The sequence below is a fragment of the Lytechinus variegatus genome, chromosome 2 (assembly GCF_018143015.1).
Source record: "Lytechinus variegatus isolate NC3 chromosome 2, Lvar_3.0, whole genome shotgun sequence".
Taxonomy (NCBI): Eukaryota; Metazoa; Echinodermata; class Echinoidea; order Temnopleuroida; family Toxopneustidae; genus Lytechinus; species Lytechinus variegatus.
In genome coordinates, this window is record NC_054741.1 from 49,243,336 (window position 1) to 49,270,428 (window position 27,093).

Here is a 27,093-nt window from a genome sequence, read left to right on the forward strand (position 1 = left end):
TTGTGTTACGGGACCCAGATTTTGTTCAAAGAAAACTCATTTGCACAAAAGTCCTTCCTTATTCCTCCTCAGCAGGTAGCACATTCGGCTTCACCAACCGGTCCCCTGCTTCTTCCAAACCCAATATCTGTTTCAAGTCCTCAGTCGTCTCCTTATCCATCAGCTTCGTCCCCACTCATCGATCTCACCATTGCTTTAACTGTTCTCAAAATCCCCATCTCACTTTCACCCAGACACCATGGCCCGTATTCTGAACTGAAGTCAGGTTTAACTTAGACCATGGTCTAAATCTGTGCTAAAATTAAGGGAGCCAAAAATTCAAAAATTGTTTTCATATTGCATATTTATTATTTTGTTGCCTTTTGATTTCATATTGAAGAAAAATACTTCAATATTCTTCAGTTATCATTCCCAGATAATTTTGAGTTTCATTTGAGTTAATAAATTGGATGTGCACTTTTAGGGATATGTGCCCCCAATAAGCTCTCCTGTCAGGAGAGCTTATTGGGGGCACATATCCCTAACCTAGGTTTAATTTAAACACGACTTCAAATACGGGCCCATGTCTCAAATCCATACGTCATCACCGATCTCACACAACTTTTATACACCATCCTTCATCAAAAGAGTTGTCTTCTCTCTCTTCTTTTTATTCACTTCTTCCCTTTTCAATTATTTTGCCTCTCTTTCTATATGTTCCCTTTTACTTCTCCCTTTTCTCTTCTTTCCAGCGCCTGATATCAGCAAGAAAATATGATCTGCCTCACAATAGACCAGTTCGTAGTTACTTCATGGGCAATTTTGGTCAAATGACCTTTCATTTCTTTCATCATGATAGGCAGATTTCATTCATTTCAAAGCAAGATATTACGTAAGCTTGCCTAAATAGCAGGATGAAGAAATTGAATAGACCAGATGACTAGAATAGCACACCAATGAACACTTAATGAAGGTATTTGTTGCATTCCTACTTCGAATACATATCTTAGCATGTTGCACAATGTACTTGACAAAGTGTGAATACCAGTCGTTCGTGGAAGCATTGTTGTTTTTTGTGGATGTAAGTGAAAACGACAATTCAAAAGAATATATGAATAATCAAGACATCAAAGTTGGTGCTTACCTCATTAGATTTTAAAGCACCATGTCACTTCAGTACAAATTACCTTCTTCTGATCATGCGTAGAATCTTTTGATCATGTGCAGAAAGGAACTACGAACTGGCTTACACCATTGGAATGGGAATGAATAATAAATGTAATAAAAAGTTAAAATGTCAACAGCAAAAATAAAGATTACAACAATTACTTTATAAACAATATTTGTAGTTTCAGATAAGGTAGAGATCACATTGAATACTGAAATTTCTTACAAATGAATGAAACTTACAACAATGGGGTCCCTATTTTTGCATCATGGAATTATATCAGAATATAAATATCAGTGAAAAGTAAAAAATATAGAATAATATTTGGCCTAATTGAATAATATGAACAAGCAAATAGATATACAGGTACTGTGTGTCCAATAAAAAAAAGGAACCAAGGTTCTCAGTGTTCCCCAACACAAGCAGATAAATTATGATAAGTTATCGTCATCCTAAAGTTCAAGGTTTCTCCTTTATTTTCACATCTACTTGGATGTATTATTTGAAAGCATTGATAAGTAAAAAGAGTTTGAAACTTCTACATCAAAATCAAGGTGTGGACAAACATCAGTAAAAAAATGTACTGTATTTGATGAATGGCCTTGTATTAAGCAATAAATGACTCATTAGTACTTTTGTGTTCTTTCTTATGTTCCTTTTAAATACATGTATATCTCTAAACAATGTTGAATCTAGATTCATTTGTGAGTTTCTGAGCTTATCGTTCAAGTCAGGCATCGGTTTTTATTTTTTTTATAATCTGCCACGTTTGAAAACAGTATTGGATCTTAAATGAAACAGATTTCACTCATTCTATTAAGTGAAATTTTAATCCTCAATATATTTGATGTGACTGCCTAAAAACGGGCTTCTCTTCTTTTAGGGATAACTGTATGTAATACTTCCTTTTTAGAGAACCTTTCATATGAATTGAAAAACGTATGTAAAAGATTTAAATGTAACTATACACTCACTGCAAATAGCTTTCAGAGTATCCACAAAAAATTCATGTCCATATGAAGTTTGGAAGACAAATGGATCTCCTAATAAGAACACATATGCATGAATTTCTCTACCTCTTTCTACTGTGATGATACACAAAGTCATTTAAGTACATGTACTTATAAAGCATTAGAACACATAGTATGTACTTTGAATAATCATACAAAATAGTAGTACTGATATTGCATAAAACTACATAATTCATCAATTTTCCATAATTATTAGTAGATCTGACAAACATGAAGGCCAATAAATAAATAAATAACTATAACCATGAATAATTGAGTCATTTCACAATTTTCCAATATATTATATTACAATAAGAATAACTGACAAAATCTATTTATCTTTTTACATACTTTTTGTCACAAAAAATAGAGATACAATAGAAAGGGTGTCACTTCGATACTACGCTTCATAACAGAATAAACCCATTCATAGCCTTCGCCCTTATGTAAGGGCAAAGTCTATGAATTTATTCTGTTAATTCCAATAACATACACATTTAGATGGTAAGTCGAAGGTAGAGGGCGTTAAGGCGCATTACGAACATTGAAAAAAGACCCAAAAAATTGTCTTAAATACAGATATATATATACCCTTTCACAACATAACACATCATTCCCAGTTCTATTATCATGCCATGGGAATTGTTACTAAAGAATTGCTCCTACTAGGTCAACTTTCCCCCTGTGACAAATATGGATTTAAAAAAAATCATAGTAATTGAAATATATTGTGAGATTAGGAGCCAAAATGAATTGTATACAATTCAATTTGACTTTGTTTTAGTAATGATTGCATTAAGCACTTTATTACTGGCAGTGGTTTATTTAGAGAATAGGCATCTGGGGTTAAGTGTTAAAATTCCTTCCTATCCAACATATAATCCCCCCCCCCCGTACAAGCAATGAAATATGCCTTCTTTCAGCTTTGGGGGTGCGTGATATTTTAGATGTTCAGTGCCCCATGAAAGTGGTGTTGAGGCACTGTAACAATGGGATGCCGCAAACATATTAAACGAGGACAGTTATCAGGTATTCATACCGTCAATCTTTAGAATACATGGTTTACAGTATTTGAAGAATAATTCTCATTGATAAGCTGACTAATCAAATATCACCAGACGAGCAACAGGAGCAAGATACCCCATTCAACAGAAGCAATTAGTATGTCGGTTCTATCAATAAATATTGGTAAAAATTAGATAGTACTATCATGTGGATTATAGGAAGTACTTAATATGACGATTTGGCTTAATCCAGAGCTCATCCTGTCTTTACAGTTAATCTCGTTTAGAGACTTCATATCATGGTATCAGCTATGATAAGGTGAGAAACTTGATCAGGAAAGTCTCTGCCCGGGCATGAATCACTCTGTTGACAGTGGAACGTAACCATGACAATTAGGTCAGAACGTTTTTTATTGCTCACAGCTAATCTCTGTTAGAGAGTTCGTTCAATGGGTACCATCAGCAATATTGAGGAGAGAAATTCCATTCATAATGTCTCGGCGTTAGAATGTCTCGGCTTAATAGAATGTCTCATCATTACAATGTCTCATCTTGAGAACATCTCATCTTGTCGACGGTGGGAAGTACCCATGACGATTTTGTTCAATCCAGAATTCGTCTTCTACCTGATCACTGACGGCTAGTCTCTGCTGCCAGAGCAGATGTGTCTCATTAGCTATGTGGAGATGAGCAAAACCATACAGACCTGGTATCCAGGATCGGTAGGCTGACCACTCTCCTGTCGGGCAAGAGATAAAAAGATTTTCTTTCAAGCATTTCAAGATAATCATACTTCCTGGTTTGGATTGAATTTCAAAAGAAACTGCTTTAAAGGGATTAAAAAACAATCCTTCTGGAAATTAGTTTCTGCTATATTTTTGAATTATGCAAATCACTGGAAATTATTCCTGTACTGTAATCAAGTCATATGCACTGCACAGAATTGAATGAATGGGAGTATATGTTTGTTCAAACATTTTAGCTTGTCATGATTTTAATGGTTTGGCAACTGAATTGCCATCCTTTGCAAACAACTCTCAATGATAATAAAGAGAGAAATCAAGCAAGCATAATGGTGAAGAGTTTTGTTTAGACCAGGGTTGTTTATACATAGTTTTAATTACCAGAATAATACCCCCTATCACCATGGATCTGCAAGGAGGGTAAAATAAAGTGTAGGTACCATTCAAGATAAAAGCTTGAATAATGACTAACCTCTTGGTCCCAAAATAGGATTAACGCAGACACCATTAAACTCATTGCAACCCGCGGCACCGCTGATGACATGAACAGGCGCTACGGGATCCTTGTAATGCTTAGCGGTGACCACACCTTGATGCATCGGCCAGAATCTCTCATAGGAGTGCTCATGAGCTTCAATGATCAGATCAACACCATACTCGTAAAACAGATCTTCAAGTCTGCAAGAACAGGAAAAGATATTGAGGGGAGGGGCATGTCTAATTCACTATGAGCTATTGAAAAAATTGATAGAGTATTGAGATTATGGAATTATATTCAATTGATGTAACACTCTTTGATATCTTACAATGTAATAGAATCAGCTATTCATCCTCCTTACTGCCAACAATGCTCTATTTCTGAGTAAACCATTTAACCCTATCCAGGCCGGGGTACTTTGGGAGATCATTTTGCCAGGAGGGGGGGTCTCGTCTGTGGATCTCGCAATCATACAAAAAATTGGCACACTAAATGTTCTAATTTTTGGCATAGAAATTCTTTGTGATGTTTTTAGAAAGAATACATGAAAAAAATTGGGATATCAGATCAATTTCTTATGTATTGTATTGTTTTTAAAATTTCCTACGTAATCTGTTTTTTACACTTTTGTTTTTCATTGTTTTTTCATGAACTTTATCAGCGACTTTTTTGAGATCATAAACAGCATAAAATAAATTTGTACTTTTACACGAAATCATGTTTTTGAGCAATTTGAGGTCTGACATACGTAATGTTGCATAATTTCAGAACAGCGTAACCCAGCATCGCAAAATTGGTCTCAAAAGATGCGCAAGAAGTAAACAGTCAGCGAGCGCAAAAATAAGGCGTAATTCGTTGATGGGGAATTCCAAGAACCCCCCCCCTCTTCGGCCAATATAGGGTTAAAATGGTAGAAAAAAATTGAATATTCAAATGTTTGCAATGCATAATGTTTCAAAATGATGTCTAAATTCATTAACATAGTACTACTGGAGAAGCATTCTAATAAAAACCTACCCTTTCCTGACTCTGGAGTCTTCCTTCGTACAGTCATCTCTATCTGAATTAGAGCAGTACATTGGACGATGACCAAATGCAATGATCCAGGGACGCACCCCTCTCATTTCATTGGCTCTCTCAAGGTCGTTCCGGAGCCATCGTTTCTGGCGATGCTGAATTTCAGTATATCCAGCAAAGTAAATTTCAGTAGAGTAGCTGCGTGAAGAAAGGTTTGAAATATAAACACGTATGAATAAATTGTGCAAATGAGAGATCACTTGCACAATCTTAAGGCAACTGTAAAATATGTTCTTACATTTACAATGTGATAAAACATTTATTTCTCGCTGGAAAAATGAAAAACGTCATTCATGCATCAATCACTTTTATTATAGCCTCCCCTGATACTAGTATATCAAAGAGCTCTGCCTAACAGAATATGAAATAGAATTTTAATGAAAATCCATATTTCATTGTTCAAAATAGATATGAAATGAAATACTCCGGAAATTTGCTTGGCCTCATCAATCATGGACCCGGCAGTCGCTGAGCAGCGCCAGATCTAAGAGGCTCTATTCCTTTAATCGTTGAACGCCAAACAGGGTGGTAGCAACTCCCATTTTCTAATGTCTTTTGGTCTGACGCAGCCGGGATTTGAACGCCCGACCTCCTGGGTGTGAGACAGACGCTCTACCAACTGAGCCAACACACCAGTCAAATGTGAAAACACATTGTTTTCTGGACAAATAAAACTGTATTGCACACTAATAATACTTATTAAATCCTTTCCTAATATATTTATGTGATCTGCCAATCAAAATCTCAAAAGGATTTCCATTCCTGAAGTGGAAAAAGTTTGATTATTACCTGACAAAATGAGCCTTGCCCATATCAAAGCTATACCACATCTCGTCTCCCATTGGCCAATCAGATTGAGGCATTGAGAACCTGTACCGATAGTGAACAAAATTATGCGCAATCTCTGCAAAGAGAAAAAGGTGATTAATTTTGGTAAACATTAAAAAGGTGGAGGAGAGTGAGAGGGTTGGGTTAAGAGAAGAGAAATAGAGTAACTTTGGGGAGGGGGTTAGGGTGATCTCTGTGTCAGGTGCAACTGGCCATCTCTGTAGTCGGGGACTAAATCAAATTAATATATTTTTGTTACTGCTCAATGTTAGCAGATTGTGCAGAGTATACAAGTCACATGTTTTAGCAAATATCAAATTTTAAACCTTATTTCCTCCTTTTTATGTAAATATTTCCTTACAACTTTCTAGATTGAATAATGTGTGCCAAATATGATTCTTAATCAATTTGATTCCAACCATTGAGGTTAAAATCTTTAATCTTAAGATCTTTGATGTACATGTATAACAGTGTTTTCTTTTTCTTAATGAAAAGCTTCTGAATGTAAGTTTTTCCAGGATTTGATTAGGGTTTAATACTCGAAAGTGTATTAAAAATTAAAATTATATGATGAATTTGATAATTAAAATACATACTTATTAAAATTAAATTGCATTCAAATGCAAATATAAATTTCCAAATTTTATTAGAATGAGTGAATTCACTCCCATTATGATATAACAGGGAATTGTGTATCTCATTTACCACAAGCTCAGGTCACCATTTTTTTGTAAAATCAACTTACAAACATCTTCATGGATGGAACATAATTGAGATAAGGAATGGTTGAACTTACCATGATTACCAGGACATGTCATGTAAGGAAGTACAGCAGCTATATCTTGAATACGATTCATAAAATCATCACCAACCTAGAACAAGGACACAAAAATATGAAAATAATCAACAAATCAAGAATATATTGCTTACAAGTTATTCATGACATCCACTGATTGTTTTTAAAGGAAAGTTCTATTGCTTCTATTCAAAGATGGTGACTCAAAAAGACAAGGATTGACTGAGATCAAATAATGACAGACCAACGATACATCAGGGGCCTGTGTTACAAAGATTTAGGATTGATCCAATCAATCGCAACTATGGAAAGCCAGCAAAGTCAGCATATTAAATGCATGTTTGTTCAAAAAAAAATCAAGATATGAACATATATCCATAAATTCATTGATTTCTTGACAATTTGGTGTGTTCTCTTTCATTCATAAAGGACATTTTGCAAATTTCCTGTAAAAATTATGACACTGATGGATTTCCATAAAGTTATGATTGATTGGATCAATTGTAACTCTTTGTAAGACAGGACCCTGGTTACCCTCACAATCATTCTCTATTATTTAAAAAAATCCATATTTTATTTTTCGAAATAGACATGAACAGAAATACTCCGAAAATTTGCTTTGCCCAATTGATCGTGGGCCCGGCAGCCACTGTGCAGCGCCAGATCGACGAGGCTCTATCCCTTTAATTGCTGAACGCCAAACAGGGTAGCAGCAACTATAATAATGGTCAAATTATTTTTGTTGTTACAATTGAATAGCCCTCCCTACCTTTGCCCCTACAGAAGAAAGATAGAGATTTTCTATACTATTTTTTAAACAGAAATTAATAATAATAATCAAATGAATAAACAAATGAACAGATATGTTAGAAACACTTCTAAGCACAAAAGACATAATATATTAATCGATTATTGATTTGCAAGTATGGTTTATTCTTCCCAACTGTTCCATGTAGGAATTTTGAAACAATAACCGAGCACCTGTTAGTCATTATGAAATTTATATCAATCTCTCATGTAAAATACTTCCAAGTTATACTATCAATCAATGTTCTTTGTACATATATTTTAATTTAGTTGAGAAATAAAAAGAAAAGATAATGAAAAAAAAATTGCATTCTATCACATCTTCCTCCCAAGACACATTTTACGCATATACAGGGGTGTTCATAAGATAGTAAACTTTACCGGGAAAAGAACATATTAAGAGTGTTCAAGTTCTGCCAAGTTTTAGATACTTGATTGTGAAGTTAGGAGATCACATATCACATTCAATAGTTTCTCTGGGCTTGCCAAATGTTGTAGTGCTGTTGTCTACATTCAACACTCAGCATGAGTGCATTTTGTGGTGGGATTCACTAACTTTTGAGCACAAAGTTCTGTATCTATCTGAAACCAATTAACATGTTCAAAATCTTCTCTCTGCAGTCATTACTTCTTGTTTATAGGATTAGTGAGGTTAAGTTCAAGAGCATTAACTGTCAAGATTTATCAGGAAAATGGATGGGCATTGTTAAAGTTGTTATTGTCTGATCATTTGAATGAAACAAACGAAACACTTGAACTATATTTGACCCATAATCTCGTCCTATGATAGCAGCATGTTTTTATTTGTTCTGGAAATTGGGTAATCCAAACATGTGCTAATTTAACCTTCAAAATCTTTTAATCTTTTTTTTTTCTATTAGTTAGTGCATACAACATCCAGGCTCTACATTTCCTCTTTCTGCCATTACCCCCCGCCCCCACCTTCCCCAGCCTATTGCAATGGCAGATACCAGGAAGGGGGATCATGCCCCCTAGACACCCTTTTTTTTCCTTGAGGCAGAAAAATTTAGTATACCACTGCCCCTTTCCTTTTCTCCATGAGTCAAATCTTGGATCCACCCCTGTATTATGCTCCTCTATCCAAGAGCCCATTAACCAGTACACAAACAGCGGATAGGCATGAGTGTTTTGGTACGAGATTTTGCATGAGGTGAAAGGAAGATGCCCTATTCATCGAGGCATAGTCGAGTTGAACAGAGTGTCTCTTTCTTCCACCAAATGTGAAATGTCGCACCAAGGCACGAATAAGAATATTCAGTATTGGTGTTGTATAACACTTCGGAAGTTGGTGAAAAACTGAAAATAAGGACAATAATCAAATTTTTCCTATGTTTGTGACGGAATAATTGAAACGAAATCCCTCGACGCGATCTGACTGTAGCATCAATGCCCATCTGCATTTATTTACTAAGTGCAATGAATCGGATTGGATTATGACATGAAGAAGACTGTGCAATAATACGTTTTGGACGATACCTGTTCTACAGCACAAATGTTTGACATTCATCCTCCTATTCAATTGTGTACAACAATGTATTATATTGTACAACAAACTAAAAAATGCAAAAAGAAGCTGCTGAAAACTGCTTATCTAAAAAAAGAGCCAATGGAGTAAATTAGAGAGTCAAAAGGGGCCTAAGCTTTCGATCCTAGCAGAATCTTTGTCGGAGGCAAAATAAAAAATGTATTTTTTTCAACATGGAGCTTACCTTGCCCTCTTCATCATGAAGGTCATAAGCAAAATCACCAACATGGATGACCGCATCAGCTAATCTCTCTCTGGCTGCTTTCTTCAGTAGACGAAGGCTTGGTGCACCACCTTTTAGACCCATATCACCGTATACAAGCAGAGTAGGGGACCAGTCCTGACGAATGAATTGAACAATTTTATCAATTCACAAATACTATACAGGCATGCACTTCATGAAACAGACAGCAGGGGGCCATTTCATAAAGCTGTTCATAAGTTAAGACCGACTTTACGAACAACTTACTGGTGATCGTTTCTTGTGGTAAATGGTACATTGTACATACCAAAACGGTCATTGGCGAGGGTTTAGGGCGTAAAAAAGAATCACCAGTTGTTCTTAAAGATAAATTCCAGTATTGGTAACGATCTCAAAATGACTTTTTACAGAATCTAATATAATGACCACCAAGGTGTCTGTTCGTATGAATAAAAAATATGTGCCAAAGGATTCTGGAAGAAATTGTGTAATTGCTGAGAAATAAGCAAAATAAGCGCGGATTCGGTCACTTCCGTCGGGTCTTTATTCCAGCAATAATAATACACTGTCCCACGTGTGCCTATTTGTGTTGGTGATCTTCAGTGTAAACATTTTTCAGCGTAGATTTCAAGATTTCACAAAGTTCAGTTTATGTAACTGTATCAGATCTAGATCCTCGATGATATACTGACAATTGAGCCTGGTTTTACAGACTTTCTCATGAAATCAGTGTTTACTGCAACTACTGGCATTTCTCTTTAAAGTCACTCTCAACCTACCAACAGCTTTATGAAACACCCACCAGGTGATTTTCAATGTTCAAATACTTATTATTTTAAGCAACTGCAAATCCTTGCATCCAAGTGGCTGAGAGCAAATTATTCACTGGCTGACAAATCTTATCATGAAACACTCCCCTTGAGTGTGTTTTAATGCATCTTGTAATTTTTACACACAATTTATTGCTAACACTGCTACTAAAATGCTTGCATTGTAAAACCCAAAGTTCACCTTCTCTGTCACTCAAATTAAAATAAATATTCTGCCATATGCAGGCTCTAAAAAATGTATCTCTTAAGATGCATCCTTCAATATAATATCTCAATTCAAATGTAAAGCATGTATGCATACTGGACATTACACGAAATGATTTTATCATTCTTTTCTAAATTCAGACCAGCTGAATGAGATGTACACAGGACATCCAAATACCACATGAGATGAAGTCCAGAAAAGACTAACCAACATTTTCTCCTACAAGATTCTACTTACAGTTCCTTGTTGCATTGCAGTGAATGTATATGATTGACTTTGTTCATTATCAGTCTGAACTCTATATGAATACGACTCTCCTGGAGTTAGACCCTAGTAATAAATGAAAATATATTAATTATTTTATATTACATAAGATGCATTCATGTCAGTTTTTTTTTATATGATAGAATGTTTAGAATAAAAAGTATGTTGAGTTATACGTATTTAGTCATTTTTAGTTAAATGCATTCCCAAGTTGTTCCCATACTAGATAACAGCCTAGATATAGAATGAAATCAAAGGATTGACTTTGATCTTTGATGTGAAATTATTAAAACGTTTTTTTCTCCTCTATAATCTGTAATGCATTTTCGCTGATTCATTCATTTTTCAAAGACACAAAAAGTATTGCTACGTGTAATTCCCATTCCATAATTAGTTTGAACAGAACTTGACTAAAATTTTGTGAAATGTTGTGATACCAGTCACATACAGCTAAGACATACTGTATTTCATTGCAAGATCCAACAGCAAAGTGTGAAATATTATGCCCTTTGTTTTTTAGAGTAGAAACCAATTTATGACTATGATGACATAAGTGACATATAAACAAAGACTCAAGGCCCTAGTACCTCTAACTTCACACGATGAATGAATTTCACTCCGTCAAAGTTGCCTTCCCAGTCTATAAGTTCTTGGTATTCTCCTTTGGCATTGAGGGTGAAGTTCTCAGGAGCGTTGCCATACAGAACCTCTGAAGAACCAACAGAAGGAGTAGACCACATAACGACCATCTCGGAGGGCACGTCACCGTATGCTATATGAATCTGTTCTGGAATCGGCAGGGGCCAATCATCGTCTGATGCTTGCCTAACATCACGGTCTGGTGAAAGTTTATCATCAGCTAGATTTGACAGCTCCGAATCATCAGGCAGTATTACTGGACCTGTAATGCAATAAGGGTAATTTCTGTAACACATTCTGCCTACAATAAAAAATATACAAAGCCTTTTTTTTATCTCAAAGCAAGAATCATCTGATTGATAAAGAAAAAACAACATTTAGTACTGTTTCAACGAAAATAATCTTCATGCTTTTATATATTCTTTTACCTATTCATGTCAGTAGCATTCTGACTTGGGATTACGGGGTGCAATGGGATATATTAGCCTCTCATTGGAGCCCATCCAAGTACCACGAGTAAAACATACATCTATTAAAAATTGGTCTAGACAAATATTTCTGGCAAATTAAATTATTGTAAATGCAAAATATCAATGAAGTTACAAGAATGAAACTACAAGTTGTTCACACAAATTACTTACCAATTCCTCCTAAAAGTGCATGTAAAATTTGCTGTTCATGTTGACTAAGTTTATGTAGCCCCGTCCCATCATCCGTTATCTCTGCCTGTGAATCTCTATCTTCCTTATGAATCTCACTTCCTCCTGTATCAACATCTATCCCACGACCATCAACAAGAATGAAGATGACCAAGGTGATCAGCAAGGATCCTAATGGTTTCACCTTGAAGGTGTGTATTGGCCCCATTTCTATTTATGGTGCAACAGCTTGATAGATAATAAAGTAAACAGGAAACAGTTAATAATATACTTATAACTTCTACTTGAAATATATGTATGTACAGAATGCACTTCTAGACCTTTATAAAAAATTTAAAAAAAACAATGAAAGGTGGACAGGAAGACAAAAGTGGCTGACTATTCATAAACATGGGATGGGGGAGGTGAAGAAAATAACAGCACAGATAATAATAAAAATAATAATATGCAATTTTTTATATAGCGCTTAATACAAATGTTTCTAAGGGCTGCATACTATTAACCCCAGCTTAAGCACGGCTACCCTTATCGGGGGCATCAAGCATTCAAGGAATTCCTTCCGGGTACCCATTTACTACACCTTCTTCCTGATATTACAGATATTACAGAAGTTCCTTAAAATATTAACCACTGGATGAACATCTCGCAGAGTGGTCAGCCATCAATTTAATCCATGACATCATGGCAAATGCAAAGATGCACTAGATCTAGGCCTATCTACATTTTTTTAGCGAGCAGGTCCCCACATACATGTAGACGAAAAGCTTCAGTCTCTGTTATATTTGTTGTTCCACTGAACTCCGTTGGCTCCACTCACCAAATACAGGGACCGAAGTTCTAACTCGATCTGTACAGCCTACAGGGACACAATGGCGGTATGGCCATATTAAAGGTTATGTAAAAATTTGGATAAACCAGGGAAGTGGGAAATGCGCGACAGCTGAAGTAAGTCTAGTCTTGAGGACTCCATGATGTTTTTTTTATATTTTGACATACACTTCTTCATCACAGAGTCTTGACACTCTTCCCATAGACGCATAATAGACTGACCAATCCATCTTTTAAGATAATAATCATGTAAATGGTGATTTTATTTATTTTTACACCTTCCTACGCCTAATGCATATGAAGGTTTCAAAAATTGGTTAATAAAAATGTTAAAAATTGAAGGTTTCTTACCAGACCAATCTCATGTAGATCCCTCGATCCGCTTGTCAACAAAGCAAATACAATAGGTTTGACCCTTGGACCGCTTCATTATGACGTAGCTACGATTAGCGATGTTACAAAATGCAGTTTTGAAGAACAATTTATAGATAAAAATTATTATTTAACAAATACTAAAATTTAATACGTGATTATGAATAATTATTAATATCAGAATAATTATCTATAATCACACATTAAATTTTAGTATTTGTTAAATAATAATTTTTATCCATAAATTGTTCTACAAAACAGTATTTTGTAACATCACTAATCATAGACAGCTGGCGGCCGTCTGTTAATTCGAGGAGTTTTGGGAATTTTTTAAACTTCTCATCGTACACAGACGGCTCGCTATCGTGCAGCCACCATTAGGGGACTTACAATGCATAATCCCCCTGTATGGGCTCTTCAATTTTTGTCTTTAATGAATCAAACTTAAAATTAATGTGACCGAAATGCGAATGAATATTCCCTCTTGGCATTAATTGCCAAAAAACAGGGGAAAATCAAGTTAAAAGGAACAAAAACAGTGACTTACCCTGGCTGTCGGACAACTTGACTTCCCTGTTTTATGTGAACTTATAGTACATATACATATGGCCACTGAGTCACCTGTACAGATCGCACTAGAACTTCGGTCTCTGTATTTGGTGAGTGAAGCCAACGGAGTTCAGCTGAACAACCAACATAACAGAGACCGAAGCTTTTGGTCTACGCTAATCGTAGCTAAGTCCTAACGAAGCGGTTCAAGGGTCAGACCTATTGTATTTGCTTTGTTGACAAACGGATCAAGGGATCTACACGAGATCGGTCTGGTAAGAAACCTTCCATTATTAGCATTTAAATTATTAACCAATTTTTGAAACCTTCATGCACATTAGGCGTAGGAAGGTGTAAAAATAAATAAAATCACCACCATTTACGTGATTTTTATCTTAAAAGATGGATTTCCTAGGAAAATCATATTCTAAAAAAAATTGTGAAAGAACTTTTTGAAAAAAATCTAGGAGCTGTGTACTATAAAGCGGCAGGGCACGGCACATTTGCCAAGTTTGGTAATGGCGGCCGGTTTACATGGTCGGCACACGATTTGCCCGGAGTCAGCGCTCTAGCTACGCTTTATCCAACTCTATGGCTACAGTCGAACTTCGAGTCGGTTTTGTCATTAATAAATGGTATTATTATTTCTACTCTCATTATATCGTATCCCTGGAAATCTCTATGGATGTCAATCACCTACCTTTAGTTGTAAATTATCGCAATATATGAATATTATATAACATCCTCAAATTTACCAAAACTGTCAAGAAAATTGTTGCTTCTCGTGTTGGACTGAAACTGAATATACAAGTAGGAGTGGGCTATACATGTACATGGGTCAAAAATATTTTTTTTTGTAATTTCAATATGGGAACAGTTTTTTTTTATTCCTTGTAATGTATCTCAACATGAAATAACAATTTTTTTTTCTCGGGTCCGAGGAAAAAGTGTGCCGGGCCGAAATCCAAAATGGCCGCCAAAATCACATTTTTTTTTTTTTTTTTTTTTTAAATTATGCTTAAAGGCTTTCCAGTCTTTTCTTAGACTATTTAAGCCACAGTTTTGGCCACAACTTCTTTATTTTGTGGTCTTTTTCTTTGGTTTTGGTGTCTATTCATATGTGTTTGGGGGCAGGCAATTTGTTTTTCCTATAATTAGTACTTTTAAACCATTATTTGTAGAGTTAAAAGGTAATTATACCTAAATTTTCAAATTTTTATAGCCTTTTTTCAGCCAAAAAGTAGGTTTTATCGTTCTGGGGTTCTTGGATATTAGATGGTACAAGGTCAACAATAGGAAGCAGCTTCATAGAGCTATATCGCTTTTATTCCTCTGCTATGAGTATTACGGATATTTGTGAAACATATCTTAAATAAAAAATTGTTAATTATCCATAGGGGCTATACAGTACACAATGCAATGTACTGTACATATACTGCACTGCATAAATGCATTGGCCACCATGACAAGGCTTGTATATTAACTTTAGTGTTATACATGTAGAAATGAGCTCTTAGGTTTAGAATTAGATGCCTCAGAAAAGATATGTTTCGTCTCAGAAACTGAGGACAAGTTTTGTCAAATATGCTAATTAGGGAGCGGAGAAAGGTAATGAACCCCACATCATGGCATTTACACTGTAGCTATTCTGGGCCCAGTTCCATAAAATTTACCATTAATTATGTTATTAAACTTACATGTAATGGTAACTTGCATGGAATCCTTGGTTCTGATTGGCTGTTGATCAACGTTACCATGATAGTTACCTGACCCCATAAACATAGGCCAGTAAGACACCACAACCTGGTAAAAAAAAGCCTCCAAATGAAGAAGATACGTATGTATGGCTAGATATGTGATGTACGTATTGATATGTGATATTTTTATGTGCAATTTACGTTGCTGGTTTCATCATGTACATGTACATCAGCTGACAAGCAATCAAATTCACAATTTAATTTTAAACCTTAGCTTATTTCTATGACACTATAGTTTATATACATGCCTTGTCATATGTCATGGTGGTCAATGCATGGATATATGCAGTGTACGGTAGTATGTACATGTACAGTAACAGTACCTTGTATACTGTATAGCCCCTATGGATAATAAAAAAATTTTTTTAATAAGATATATTTCACAAATATCCGTGAAACCCATAGTAGAGGAATAAAAGCTATAAAGCTCTATGAAGCTGCTTGTTATTGTTGACCTCGTACCATCTAATATCCAAGAACTCCAGGACGATAAAACCTACATTTGGCTGAAAAAAGGCTATAAAAAATGGAAAATTTAGGTATAATTACCTCTTAACTCTACAAATAGTGCTTGAAAAGTGCTAATTATAGGAAAAACAAATTGCCTGCCCCCAAAAGCATATGAATAGACACCAAAACAAGAGAAAAAGTCCACCAAATAAAGAAGTTGTGGCCAAAACTGCGATTTTGGGGGGCTTTGGCGGCCATTTTGGATTTCGGCCCGGCACACTTTTTTCTCGGACCCGAGACAAAAAATATTGTCATTTCATGTGAGATAAGGTAAAAGGAACACAAAAAAACTGTTCCCACAGTAAAACCAAAAATCACCCATTTATAGCCCACTCCTAATACAAGGAGAAAAAAATTGCATTACTAATTTACATGTAGATATATACATATAATTATACACATATCGTTAGTAGTGCGTTGTGCTACAAGTTATATCATTGTGATGATCCTCCAAATATTAATCAATACATATTTATCACTGTCTTTAGTAAGATTGGTTCAAACTATTCCTTCTCACCGGCATAGGCCTGTCCAACTGCAGTCTTCCCTCCACTAGCATACCTACGGGGGGGGGGGGCAAACTGCCCCCTCCCATGACGAATCACAACTGATCCCTGATGAGCCACAAGTGGCACGCTCTCCTTTGAACTTGAAGAACCTTTTTTTTTTTTTTTGCTTGTCAAATTTTTTTCTGGTATGAAATCCCTTATTTGTGGTTGAAGAACTTTTTTTTGCTTGTCAATTTTTTTCAATTTTTTTTCTGGTACCAAATCCTTTATTTGTAGTGGAAGACCTTTTTTTCTGCTTGTCAAATTTTTGGGCAGACAAATTTGCCCCCCCCCCCCTTGGAAAAAAATCATATTTGCCAACGTTTACTAGAAGTAACATGGTTATGTTATTAGGAAAACTGAATCTTTTATCAGGGGCGGATCCAGGATTTTCCGAAGAGGGGTGCAAATTTTTGGAGAAAATTTTGAGAAGCAAAAAAAAATTCAACCACAATTAAGGATATTTTGTACCAGAAAAAAAAGGTTTTCAACCACAAATAAAGGATATTTTGTACCAGAAAAAATAAAAAAGGTTTTCAACCACAAATTAAGGATATTTCGTACCCAAAAAATTTGACACGCAAAAAAAGTTGCTTTACATTAAAAATTATTTTGCTTCTCAAAGGGGGGGGGGACATGCCCCCTGTGCCCCCCTCTGGATCCGCACCTGTCTTCCACTGAACTTACCAAAATTAATATTATGCATTTACATTTATCATTCTCTGTCTTTATTTTTCTTTAGTATAATCTCATATTTCTCTCTCTCTTCTCACCCCCTCAATTTCTCTCTCTCTCTCTTTAACTACACACAGACAAAGAAACACAAAGATCGAAAGGCAGGGCCAGAAAAATGCATTCATAAAACTAAAGGACATAATCTGCCTTCTTAAATCATGTGAATAGAATCTATACATCTTGTCACTTTGGAAAAGGAATTACTATCATTTCTTAAAATTTGTCCAAGGCGAAATTTTATGCTATTATACCAAAATTCCATCAAGACTAGTCTATAAATGTTCATTTTCAAGTGTTTGTTGTAAATAAAATAGTTATAAATAGTTTATAAATATATATTTTCACCATATTAGCGCAGTTTGAATTAACAAACGGCGCACTACGTATGATTTGTGTATACAGCTATATTGGCAATGCAAAATTTTCTGCTTGCATTTTCAGTTTCAGTCCGACACGTGAGTCTACATTTTTCTCAACTGTTTCGATGAATTTGAGGATATTATTGTGGAATATTCATATATTGCGATGATTTGCATCTAAAGGTAGGTTGTTGACATCTTTAGAAACATATTTTCAAATTTACTTTACATTGAGTCTATGAATAATAATAAAGCTCAATCCTGACCAATTTAGACTCGAAGTTCGGATGTCGAGCGCGCACTTCTCTGCTGTGCTCACGGCTGTGCTATGGCAGTGCATATGGCTAAATGTGGCTCGTACAAATGTTAGGCAGCATGATGAAACCGGAGTTCCGAATTACATCTTTCACTCACTGCAGCGATATGACTGCGGGAACAAGCAGTTTCCCAATCTATGTATTTTTTTTTCCTTATTTCAATATATAAAAAAACCCCAGGCTCCAACTGAAACATTTTGACAAAATAAACACCCTCAGCCTAATACTTGGGACAGGGGAGCCGGTGCATCCTGAGCTGAGTCACCAAAGGGTTCATACCATCCTGCCTGTGGGGAATAGAATCTACAGGTAGGACTATGGCATGCCATTGCCAATGCTGTATGGTGGTGAGACCTAAATTCGCGCATTACCTGATTTTGCGCATGGTTGAATATCTCAATTTCTATTTAATATCTTGAAAAACTGATATCACCAACAGAACGAGCGACTTCAAATTACTCAGTTTGGTAATTTTCTTGAAGGAAAGGTCTCTATTTGTAAAAATATTGGCAACATTGGCAAATTTGGTTAACTTTTGCGTCCGCTCCAACAAATCTGATCTTCTCGACCAGCATCAAGAAATGGCTGTTTGCAAGCAGGTCTCCAAAAAGGTAAAATGTGATACCAACCGAATTTACAACATTTTATCCTCCATCTGATATAATAATCTTACCTTTGTCTGCTTGATTTCTTTTCTAAAGCCTTGCAAAACTATCGTGCGCAAATTAAGGTCACACTTTTTTTATGACACTTTTTCAGCTGAGCGCGCACCAGTAGATCACCATGGAATTTATACCAGCCAAAACCTTGACCTACTTTATAATTCCGTCAAGTGAATTTGACATCATTGGGATCTTGCCTTCCATTCGGTATTTATTAGTTTGATTAATTTTGTGTGAGCTGTGAGAAATTTTTGATTGAAAATCAACTTCATGATTTTTTAAATGTGCGCAAATTATGGTCACCCCATCATACACAGCACACATTTAAAAAATCATAAAAATATCTTTTTTTGGAACCAAAAATACAAATTTTCAGTACAATTGCAATTTATTTTTCATTAGTAACTTGGGGAAATTTTTATATTCACCAGAGCGCTTGAAAACTTGAATTTTGGGCATATTTTCGTGTAATATGGCAAGACAATTTCAGTAGAGGCGCACGGCCAATATTGGAGACTGTCTCCCATGAGAGAGATTATCTCCAATATCAGAGACTTTTATAAAGAATTTGGGTATCCAATATCAGAGACAGTCTCCAGTTTGGGAGACCAATTTTCTTTATTTACATTTGCTTAAAAAGGATTACCTTGGCAGCAGATAAAAATGTGATAAGCAGATTCCTCATGAAATATTACCCCTTTTCACCATCTACTTTTGTTTTTATAAGGATTTTTGTTGTCATCCACACACAAAACAAATGGGCTTCGGACCTCAGTTGGACAAAAGTTTGGGTGAAAAAAATCATGCTTTTGTTGGTGTTGTTTCTTTTGTTCTTTTGCAAAGCTCGTCTCCAAGAGATTGTCTCCCTTATTGGAGAGTCTCCCAGCATATTGGCCGTGCGCCTCTACTGAATTTGTAGTTTTTCAATCTCTAGTCTAGTCTAGATCTATTTTGGCTTACCTTTAGAATCCAATGTCATGAATCGATTACAAAAATCTCTAGATTTTAAAACGAGAAAAACAATGGATACGACGTACTTTTTCAGAACTTTATACATGTACTTAATAAGTCTTTGAGACAGAAGTGGATACATGGATACACATGGATACGAGGATACGTGGATACTACTGGGATACGTACGTGGATACGTAGGATAAGTGGATACATGGATACGAGGATACGTGGATACGAGGATACGCGGATACGTGGATACGCGGATACGTGGATAGGAGGATACGCGGATACCAGGATACGGCCGGGCATCTGGGATATTTGTGGAAAAGGGGGAAAGGAAGGGAGAGTCCAGGGTGACCAGATTTCACAAAATGAAATACGGGACAATTGACAAACGAAGATCAACAAAGAAGCCCACACAAAGTGTGGGCTTCTGAGAATCCATAGTATAATTATAAGACTTTTGAAAAAAAAATATAAAGATTAGAAGGGAAGGTGAACGAAAGAATGAAGGAGAGAAACAAAAGAGATGATTGGGAAGGAAAGAAAATAAAGGAAAACAGAAAAAATAACAGAAAATTAGAATAAAAGAAGGATGAAAAAAATAATAAAAGAGATAAAAAAGGTTTCCGTCATTCTTTGAAATGAATGTAGAAAGAAAGAAAGAAAGAAAGGAAGGAAGGGAAGATTACTAAATGTCTGAAAGACAAAATAAAGGAGGGAATTAAAGGGGGAAAGGTGAGAAAAAGGAGGAAAGAAAGAATGAAGGAAATAAACATGTTTCCTTCATTCTTTGAAAGAAAGAAAGAAAAGAAAGAAAGTAAAAAATAAGGGAAAAGAATAAGAAGGGAAAATAAAGAAAGGAATAAAGAGTGGAAGGGAAGAATGAAGCTAGGAGGAGAGAACGAAAAAAGAGAAAATAATGGAAGGAGAGAAAGAACGAAAAGAAACAGGAGACGAAGAGAGAAGGATGCCAAGGTAATTATAAGGAAAGAAAGAATGAAGGAAATAAAAAAGTATATTTGATAAAGAAGGAAAGAAAGTAAGCTTGTAACCGATTTTGCAATCGGCAACCGATTCCATTCGATTTCACAACAATCGGCGATCACCTGCCGATCTTCGATCATGCCCCTTGAAGGAAAAAATCGGATATAAAAAATCGGCATAGATCTATTTACAGTGCAGTCAGAACATATTTCAAGATTTTTCTATTTAGAGCTTGTTAACAATGGAATAGTTCGAACAATCAGATTCCTGGAATGTCAGAAAAGACTCGCAACAAGTTGACCTACTTATGACCTACCGGTAGCTGCGCTGACTGGTATGGTGGGAGTGGAACTTTAGATGAATGTATCGTATAATACAAACAAGGAACATGTACTTGTACTGGGATTGTCATTTATCCCGCCCATGAGTGCACACAAAGGCCAATAGCAATGAAGTTTGAGAGCTGTGTGTGACCGCATGGGTGCATAATATTACATGCATTATGTATGCTAGTGCTTATGGTGATAAATCCCGCCCATGAGTGCACACAATGGCCAATAGCAATGGAGTTTGAGAGCTGTGTGTGACTGCATGAATATGTTGTACGCATTATGTATGCTAGTGCTGACAAATCCCGCCCATGAGTGTATACAATGGACGAATAGCAAGGGAGTTTGAGAGTTGTGTGTGACCGCATGGGTGCAAGAATAAAACATGCATTATGTATGCTAGTGCTTATACTGATAAATCCCGCCCACGAGTGCCCACAATGGCCAATAGCAATGGAGTTTGAGAACTGTGTGTGACCGCATGGGTGCATGAATATTACATGCATTATGTATGCTAGTGCTAAATGCTGATAAATCCCGCCCATGAGTGCACACAATGGCCAATAGCAACGGAGTTTGAGAGCTGTGTGTGACCGCATGGGTGCATGAATGTGTTGTACGTATTATGTATGCTAGTGCTTTCGCTGATAAATCCCACCCATGAGTGTATACAATGGACGAATAGCAAGGGAGTTTGAGAAAAGTGTATGATTGAATGCTGTGTTGTATATATATGCTAATAGGTTCATGATGCTAGTGATTGCCCTGCTTAAATCCCGCCCATAAGTGCACACACGACCAAGGGAAGAATAATTGCAAGGGAATTTGAGAGCTGTGTGTGTGCATGGATGAGTTGCGTGTTGTACGTATTATGTAAGCCATACTTGCCCTGATATTATCATTAATCCAGCTAGTGAGCTAATTCAAAGAATAGCACCGTCAATCAAACCCACCACGTGCACATGCCAAAAGGTAAAGAAGAATTCTGCGCTAGCCCTTTCATGTCTGTGCGGTACCAGTTTTTGGCTCTGCCCCAAAACTATCTTGTATTGTGTGCTTGCGCGCATTTAGTAATTCACTGATATTGTTGAGAGGGTGGGTATACAGAAAGATCGATACTGAGGCGTGACTTAACTTTTTCGAGGACTGTTTCGGAGAAATGGCAAGTAAGCTATTTTCACAAAATGGGTGTACTTTGGAATGGTTTTTGGGCGTGGCTGTAATCATATATTATAATGAGCGAACTGAGCTGAGCTCAGCTTAAAAAGATGTCTCGCCGATCGTTCATTGACCTGTGATCTATGAGAATTATTTTACTTTGCTGGAAGATGCGTCATTCGGTTAATCACTCATTTTGTTGTAAAGCAGTAACACCTCAAAACCCTTTTAAAACATGTTCCAAATGATCGCGCATGTTGGCGACTTCCATTCCTAAACATTCGTCTTTGTGACTTTGTCAAGAAGATGCGCGCGACCGAGAACAAAAGTTTTATGTATTCCTTTATTTTTAAACATCGCCGATTCGATTTTCGATTCGATTTCGATTTTAGAAGCTTAACTGCCGATCCGATTTTCGATCTGATTTTTGATCCGATTTACAACATTAAAAGAAAGAAAAATGAACAGGCAGAGAGAGAGAAAAGAAAATGTCTAGGAAAGAAAGATAGATGGAACAAAAAGGCAAGCAGAAAGGATAGGGTATACATAAAATAAAGAAAAAGGGAAAGTTCAAACTTCAAGTAAACAAAAAAATCCAATCATCTAATAAAAATCATAATTTTATTTGGTGTTTTTTAATGTATTTTCAAAATTTTAAACATAAAATGTTTTAGAAATGAATAAAATTTCAAAGTGAAAAATATTGTCAAACTTAAAAATTAGATGAAACATCGCGGCATCGTGCACACCAAGACTCAAAACGAAAGCTGAAACAATTAACTAGATCTATGAAAAGTCAATAACATGTTCCTCCGATTACATCTCCAAATCATTAATCTGAGAATCCATAGTATAATTATAAGAATTTCCCGCTGATTTTGTGATTATTTTGGTGGAAAAACTGTCATGTGAGATGTTTGCACCATTGAGAATTTGCTTCGATCCTCCATGCCTAGCTAGTAGCCTGCCACACACAGGCAGGAGGCCAGTTCGTTTGCAATGTATTAGGTTAGCAAGAAATCACCGCAGAACTTGCAAAAGTTTACAGTTATCGATTTAATTGTTGTCCCTGCTTCGTCAGCTGTTGGTTATTTAATGAAAATTCGCCACTTTTAAATGTATTAACTACATTTTGTTCAATATTCTGAAATACGGGACAAATAGGCGTCCCGGGAAGGGTTATTTGTCGGGACGCCGGGACACAGGAGCAAAATACGATTTCCACACAAAAAACGCGCTTCGGACTGATTGTGTATATACAAAACGTGATTAAAATATGACATTTCTGATCGCAATAGGCCCTATAACATATTTTTATTCGCGCTTTGCACTCGAATCACTAAGTTTAGTCAGATAACATTCCTCTTCACCACTTCAAATAGCGCTAAGAAAGTCATGTCTTTTCATAAACCGGTCACTTTATTCAATTTTTATCTAGGTATATATTCATGAAATATTAGAAATTACATTTAATAATGAAGAATTAAGAATAAAACGAGTCATATAGGACTAATACTTATTCGTATTTATAATCAGAACGAGACATTCACATAATAACCAACCAATGAAAGTCAAATCCAATTTGTGCTCAAAACGAAATATTATATCAAAGGCGTCATTGCATGCCGATGTTCTGTTACAAATGCAGTTCTAGTACTCCATGCTCTTTTGAAAGTCTTCTGGATGTATAAGTAGGAAGATAATTTTTTTTTAAATAAGTAACTTATATGCCAATGATGCAGTATCTCATTCACAAAAATTTTATTGCACTCCCTTACTTCTTATCCCTATTTTTCTTCATTCTCTTCTCCCTCTTTTCCTTTTCTCTTCATCAAGTTCATTCTTTCTATAATTTTTGAAAAAAAAATTATACAATGTATGCCATTCATGCAATAACTCATTCACAAAACTTTATATTCACATCTTTCTTAAAAAATCGGACAAAAAACAATTTTGAACTATTAAATCTCTAGTTTTAAGTTAAAAATGATAAATAGAACGACTCATATTAGATAATTCATAATCAGAACGAGACATTCACATTGACGAATGGCTAAGATACACCCAGGGAGTAGGAATGACTGCTTAAATCCGATGACCGAATCTGTAAGTGTTTAAGTAAAATTGGTTCTTTAGCGCTTTTTAAACAACGAGATAAAAGCGCAACAAGACATAGCCCTGAATGAAATTAATTTGTTTAAAAAAGGGATTGTGATGTAGGCCTTATACGATGTGTCTCGTTGCAATCACAAGCAGGACGGGGTGAAATTAATCGTCGAATTGTAACCATGTCAAATATGTCTCTATGCGACATGTTTTGAAATTGATTGGTTATTTCAATATAACCAAAACGTCTCAGTGTGGTATATCGTTCTTAATATCCCCTTTCTTACTACATGTATTTTGTTGTTATCTGTTGCTCGTGTCTTATTACTTATCACTGAGCTGTACATGATTGTAATTGGTTTGCGTAATATATGCAAAAACTTCAAAAGGCATAACTTTCTTATTTTACATATTTTTTTGATGAAATTGGCTTGTTACTTATTTTTCTACTTATTCAAATCAATAATTTTTTGGGTATAGACTTCACCTTTTATAAGCTGCATATTCGTATATGTTATTATATTAGCCTTTACTGAAAAATCTATAATAATCCAAATAGTTTATTTATGTTTTGTTTACTGAAATCAACTTAATTAAATAAAATCAATTCTAAAAAGGATTAAAATTTATAGGTCAAATTGTAATAATATGGGCTTAGGCAATTGATACATGTTTCGCTATAAAGAGAGCAGCCAATTTGGAACAATTCACTAAAGTACCCTTTTCTATCTTTCCGAGAAAAATACAAATTAAAAACGATGTAAATTATCTGGCAGAAAGGGTAATTAGGGTGTGTGATGCTTCGTTCTAAAAGTTCTTTTAGTATCATGTACTTCTTTATGTGCCTTCCATGTTCTAGAGTATCAGGAACTCCTTGATGTTCCTTCATAGTACCAATTAAAGTATCCACGTATCCGCGTATCCACGTATCCAAGTATCCATGTATCCAATAGTATCCAAGTATCCACGTATCCAATAGTATCCAAGTATCCACGTATCCGCGTATCCACGTATCCAAGTATCCATGTATCCAATAGTATCCAAGTATCCACGTATCCGCGTATCCACGTATCCAAGTATCCATGTATCCAATAGTATCCAAGTATCCACGTATCCAATAGTATCCAAGTATCCACGTATCCACGTATCCGCGTATCCACGTATCCAAGTATCCATGTATCCAATAGTATCCAAGTATCCACGTATCCACGTATCCGCGTATCCACGTATCCAAGTATCCATGTATCCAATAGTATCCAAGTATCCACGTATCCGCGTATCCACGTATCCACGTATCCAAGTATCCATGTATCCAATAGTATCCAAGTAACCACGTATCCAAGTATCCACGTATCCATGTATCCAATAGTATCCAAGTATCCACGTATCCGCGTATCCACGTATCCAAGTATCCATGTATCCAATAGTATCCAAGTATCCACGTATCCAAGTATCCATGTATCCATGTATCCAATAGTATCCAAGTATCCACGTATCCGCGTATCCACGTATCCACGTATCCAAGTATCCATGTATCCAATAGTATCCAAGTATCCACGTATCCAAGTATCCAAGTATCCATGTATCCAATAGTATCCAAGTATCCACGTATCCAAGTATCCATGTATCCAATAGTATCCAAGTATAAGTATTCATATCCATAACATAAAATTCTCCCAGTATCCCTGTATACATATCAACGTATATCATTCCTTAACCAAAACATAAACATCATCAACATGATTATATACCTTTGCACATGTCCTCCATCACGCGCCCCCTCATTGATCCCTTCATAAATCTTCCCTTTATAAGTCCTCTCATTATACATCTAATATTGCTGCCACTCTCTCTTATACATCAACCCCCGGGCATCAACCATATTGGACAAGTCGTGTACCCGTACTCCTTACGGGGCTATTCCCCCCCCCCCCCCCCCCTATCCTTTATCCATCTCCCTATTAATTCGTTCACGAACGTAGAGGGCGACAAAATTGCTATCATTGCACAACGGCAGCAACAATTAGGAATAGGAGGTTGCTCTTGTAATCGATTCATGACATTGGATTCTAAAGGTACTCCTCTATTTTAATTTATTTACAAAAAAATAAGAATCAAATTTTCTTACATGTAGGGCCTAACTAGTCAACAAGACTAAGAGCCAAGTTATATGATAGATAGCTGTAGTAGGCCTATTAAATGGAACCTGACACAGTGACAGTGTCAAAAAATCAAGCATTTGTACCAAAGAAAAAGAGAAAATAAACCAAATGTTGCCAACCTTATTTCACCACATAGCACAGGGAGGGGGGTAACAAGAGTGGAGCCGAGTCAGTGAGTGATCTACCGTAATAACGTACCCGGTACGCCACGGTACCGCTGTGTGCTACGGCTCTGTACCAACTAGGCCTACCAGTACCACAGTGGTTACGAACACGGAGGTAATGTAAACTTAAAGTGTAATTTTTAACAAGTTTCCTAAATGATAAGATTCTTTGAGATGACGAAGAGAATAGATAAGAGCAGATAAAAGAAGACAATGTGAAATAACGGTAACTGCATGACAGAAAATTCGTGAAAATTTGAAGAAACCTTGACATACCATCTTGAGAGTGAACCTTGAATTCTATGGGACGCCGTGTGTGGCCGAGCCTGTGGGGTTTTTTTTTACATTCTGTTGCTTGTCA

General features: G+C 36.0%; 1 protein-coding gene across 2 annotated transcripts; it reads right to left on the bottom strand.

Moving 5' to 3' along the window:
* Nucleotides 1–1,289: 1,289 nt before the first annotated feature.
* LOC121408246 (acid phosphatase type 7-like) lies at nt 1,290–27,093 on the bottom strand. Of its 2 annotated transcripts, none has more exons than XM_041599644.1 (10): nt 27,009–27,093; nt 12,218–12,463; nt 11,525–11,838; nt 10,911–11,003; nt 9,621–9,776; nt 7,084–7,159; nt 6,249–6,363; nt 5,400–5,597; nt 4,377–4,582; nt 1,290–3,900 (listed from the first exon to the last, which is right to left on the bottom strand). In XM_041599644.1, the coding sequence occupies exons 2-10, from the start codon at nt 12,441–12,443 to the stop codon at nt 3,725–3,727; spliced, it is 1,560 nt and encodes a 519-aa protein (XP_041455578.1). In that variant the 5' UTR covers nt 12,444–12,463; nt 27,009–27,093; the 3' UTR covers nt 1,290–3,724. The 2 variants fall into 2 exon arrangements, with proteins under 2 accessions (XP_041455578.1, XP_041455577.1); XM_041599643.1 differs by lacking the exon at nt 27,009–27,093 and adding an exon at nt 26,688–26,788.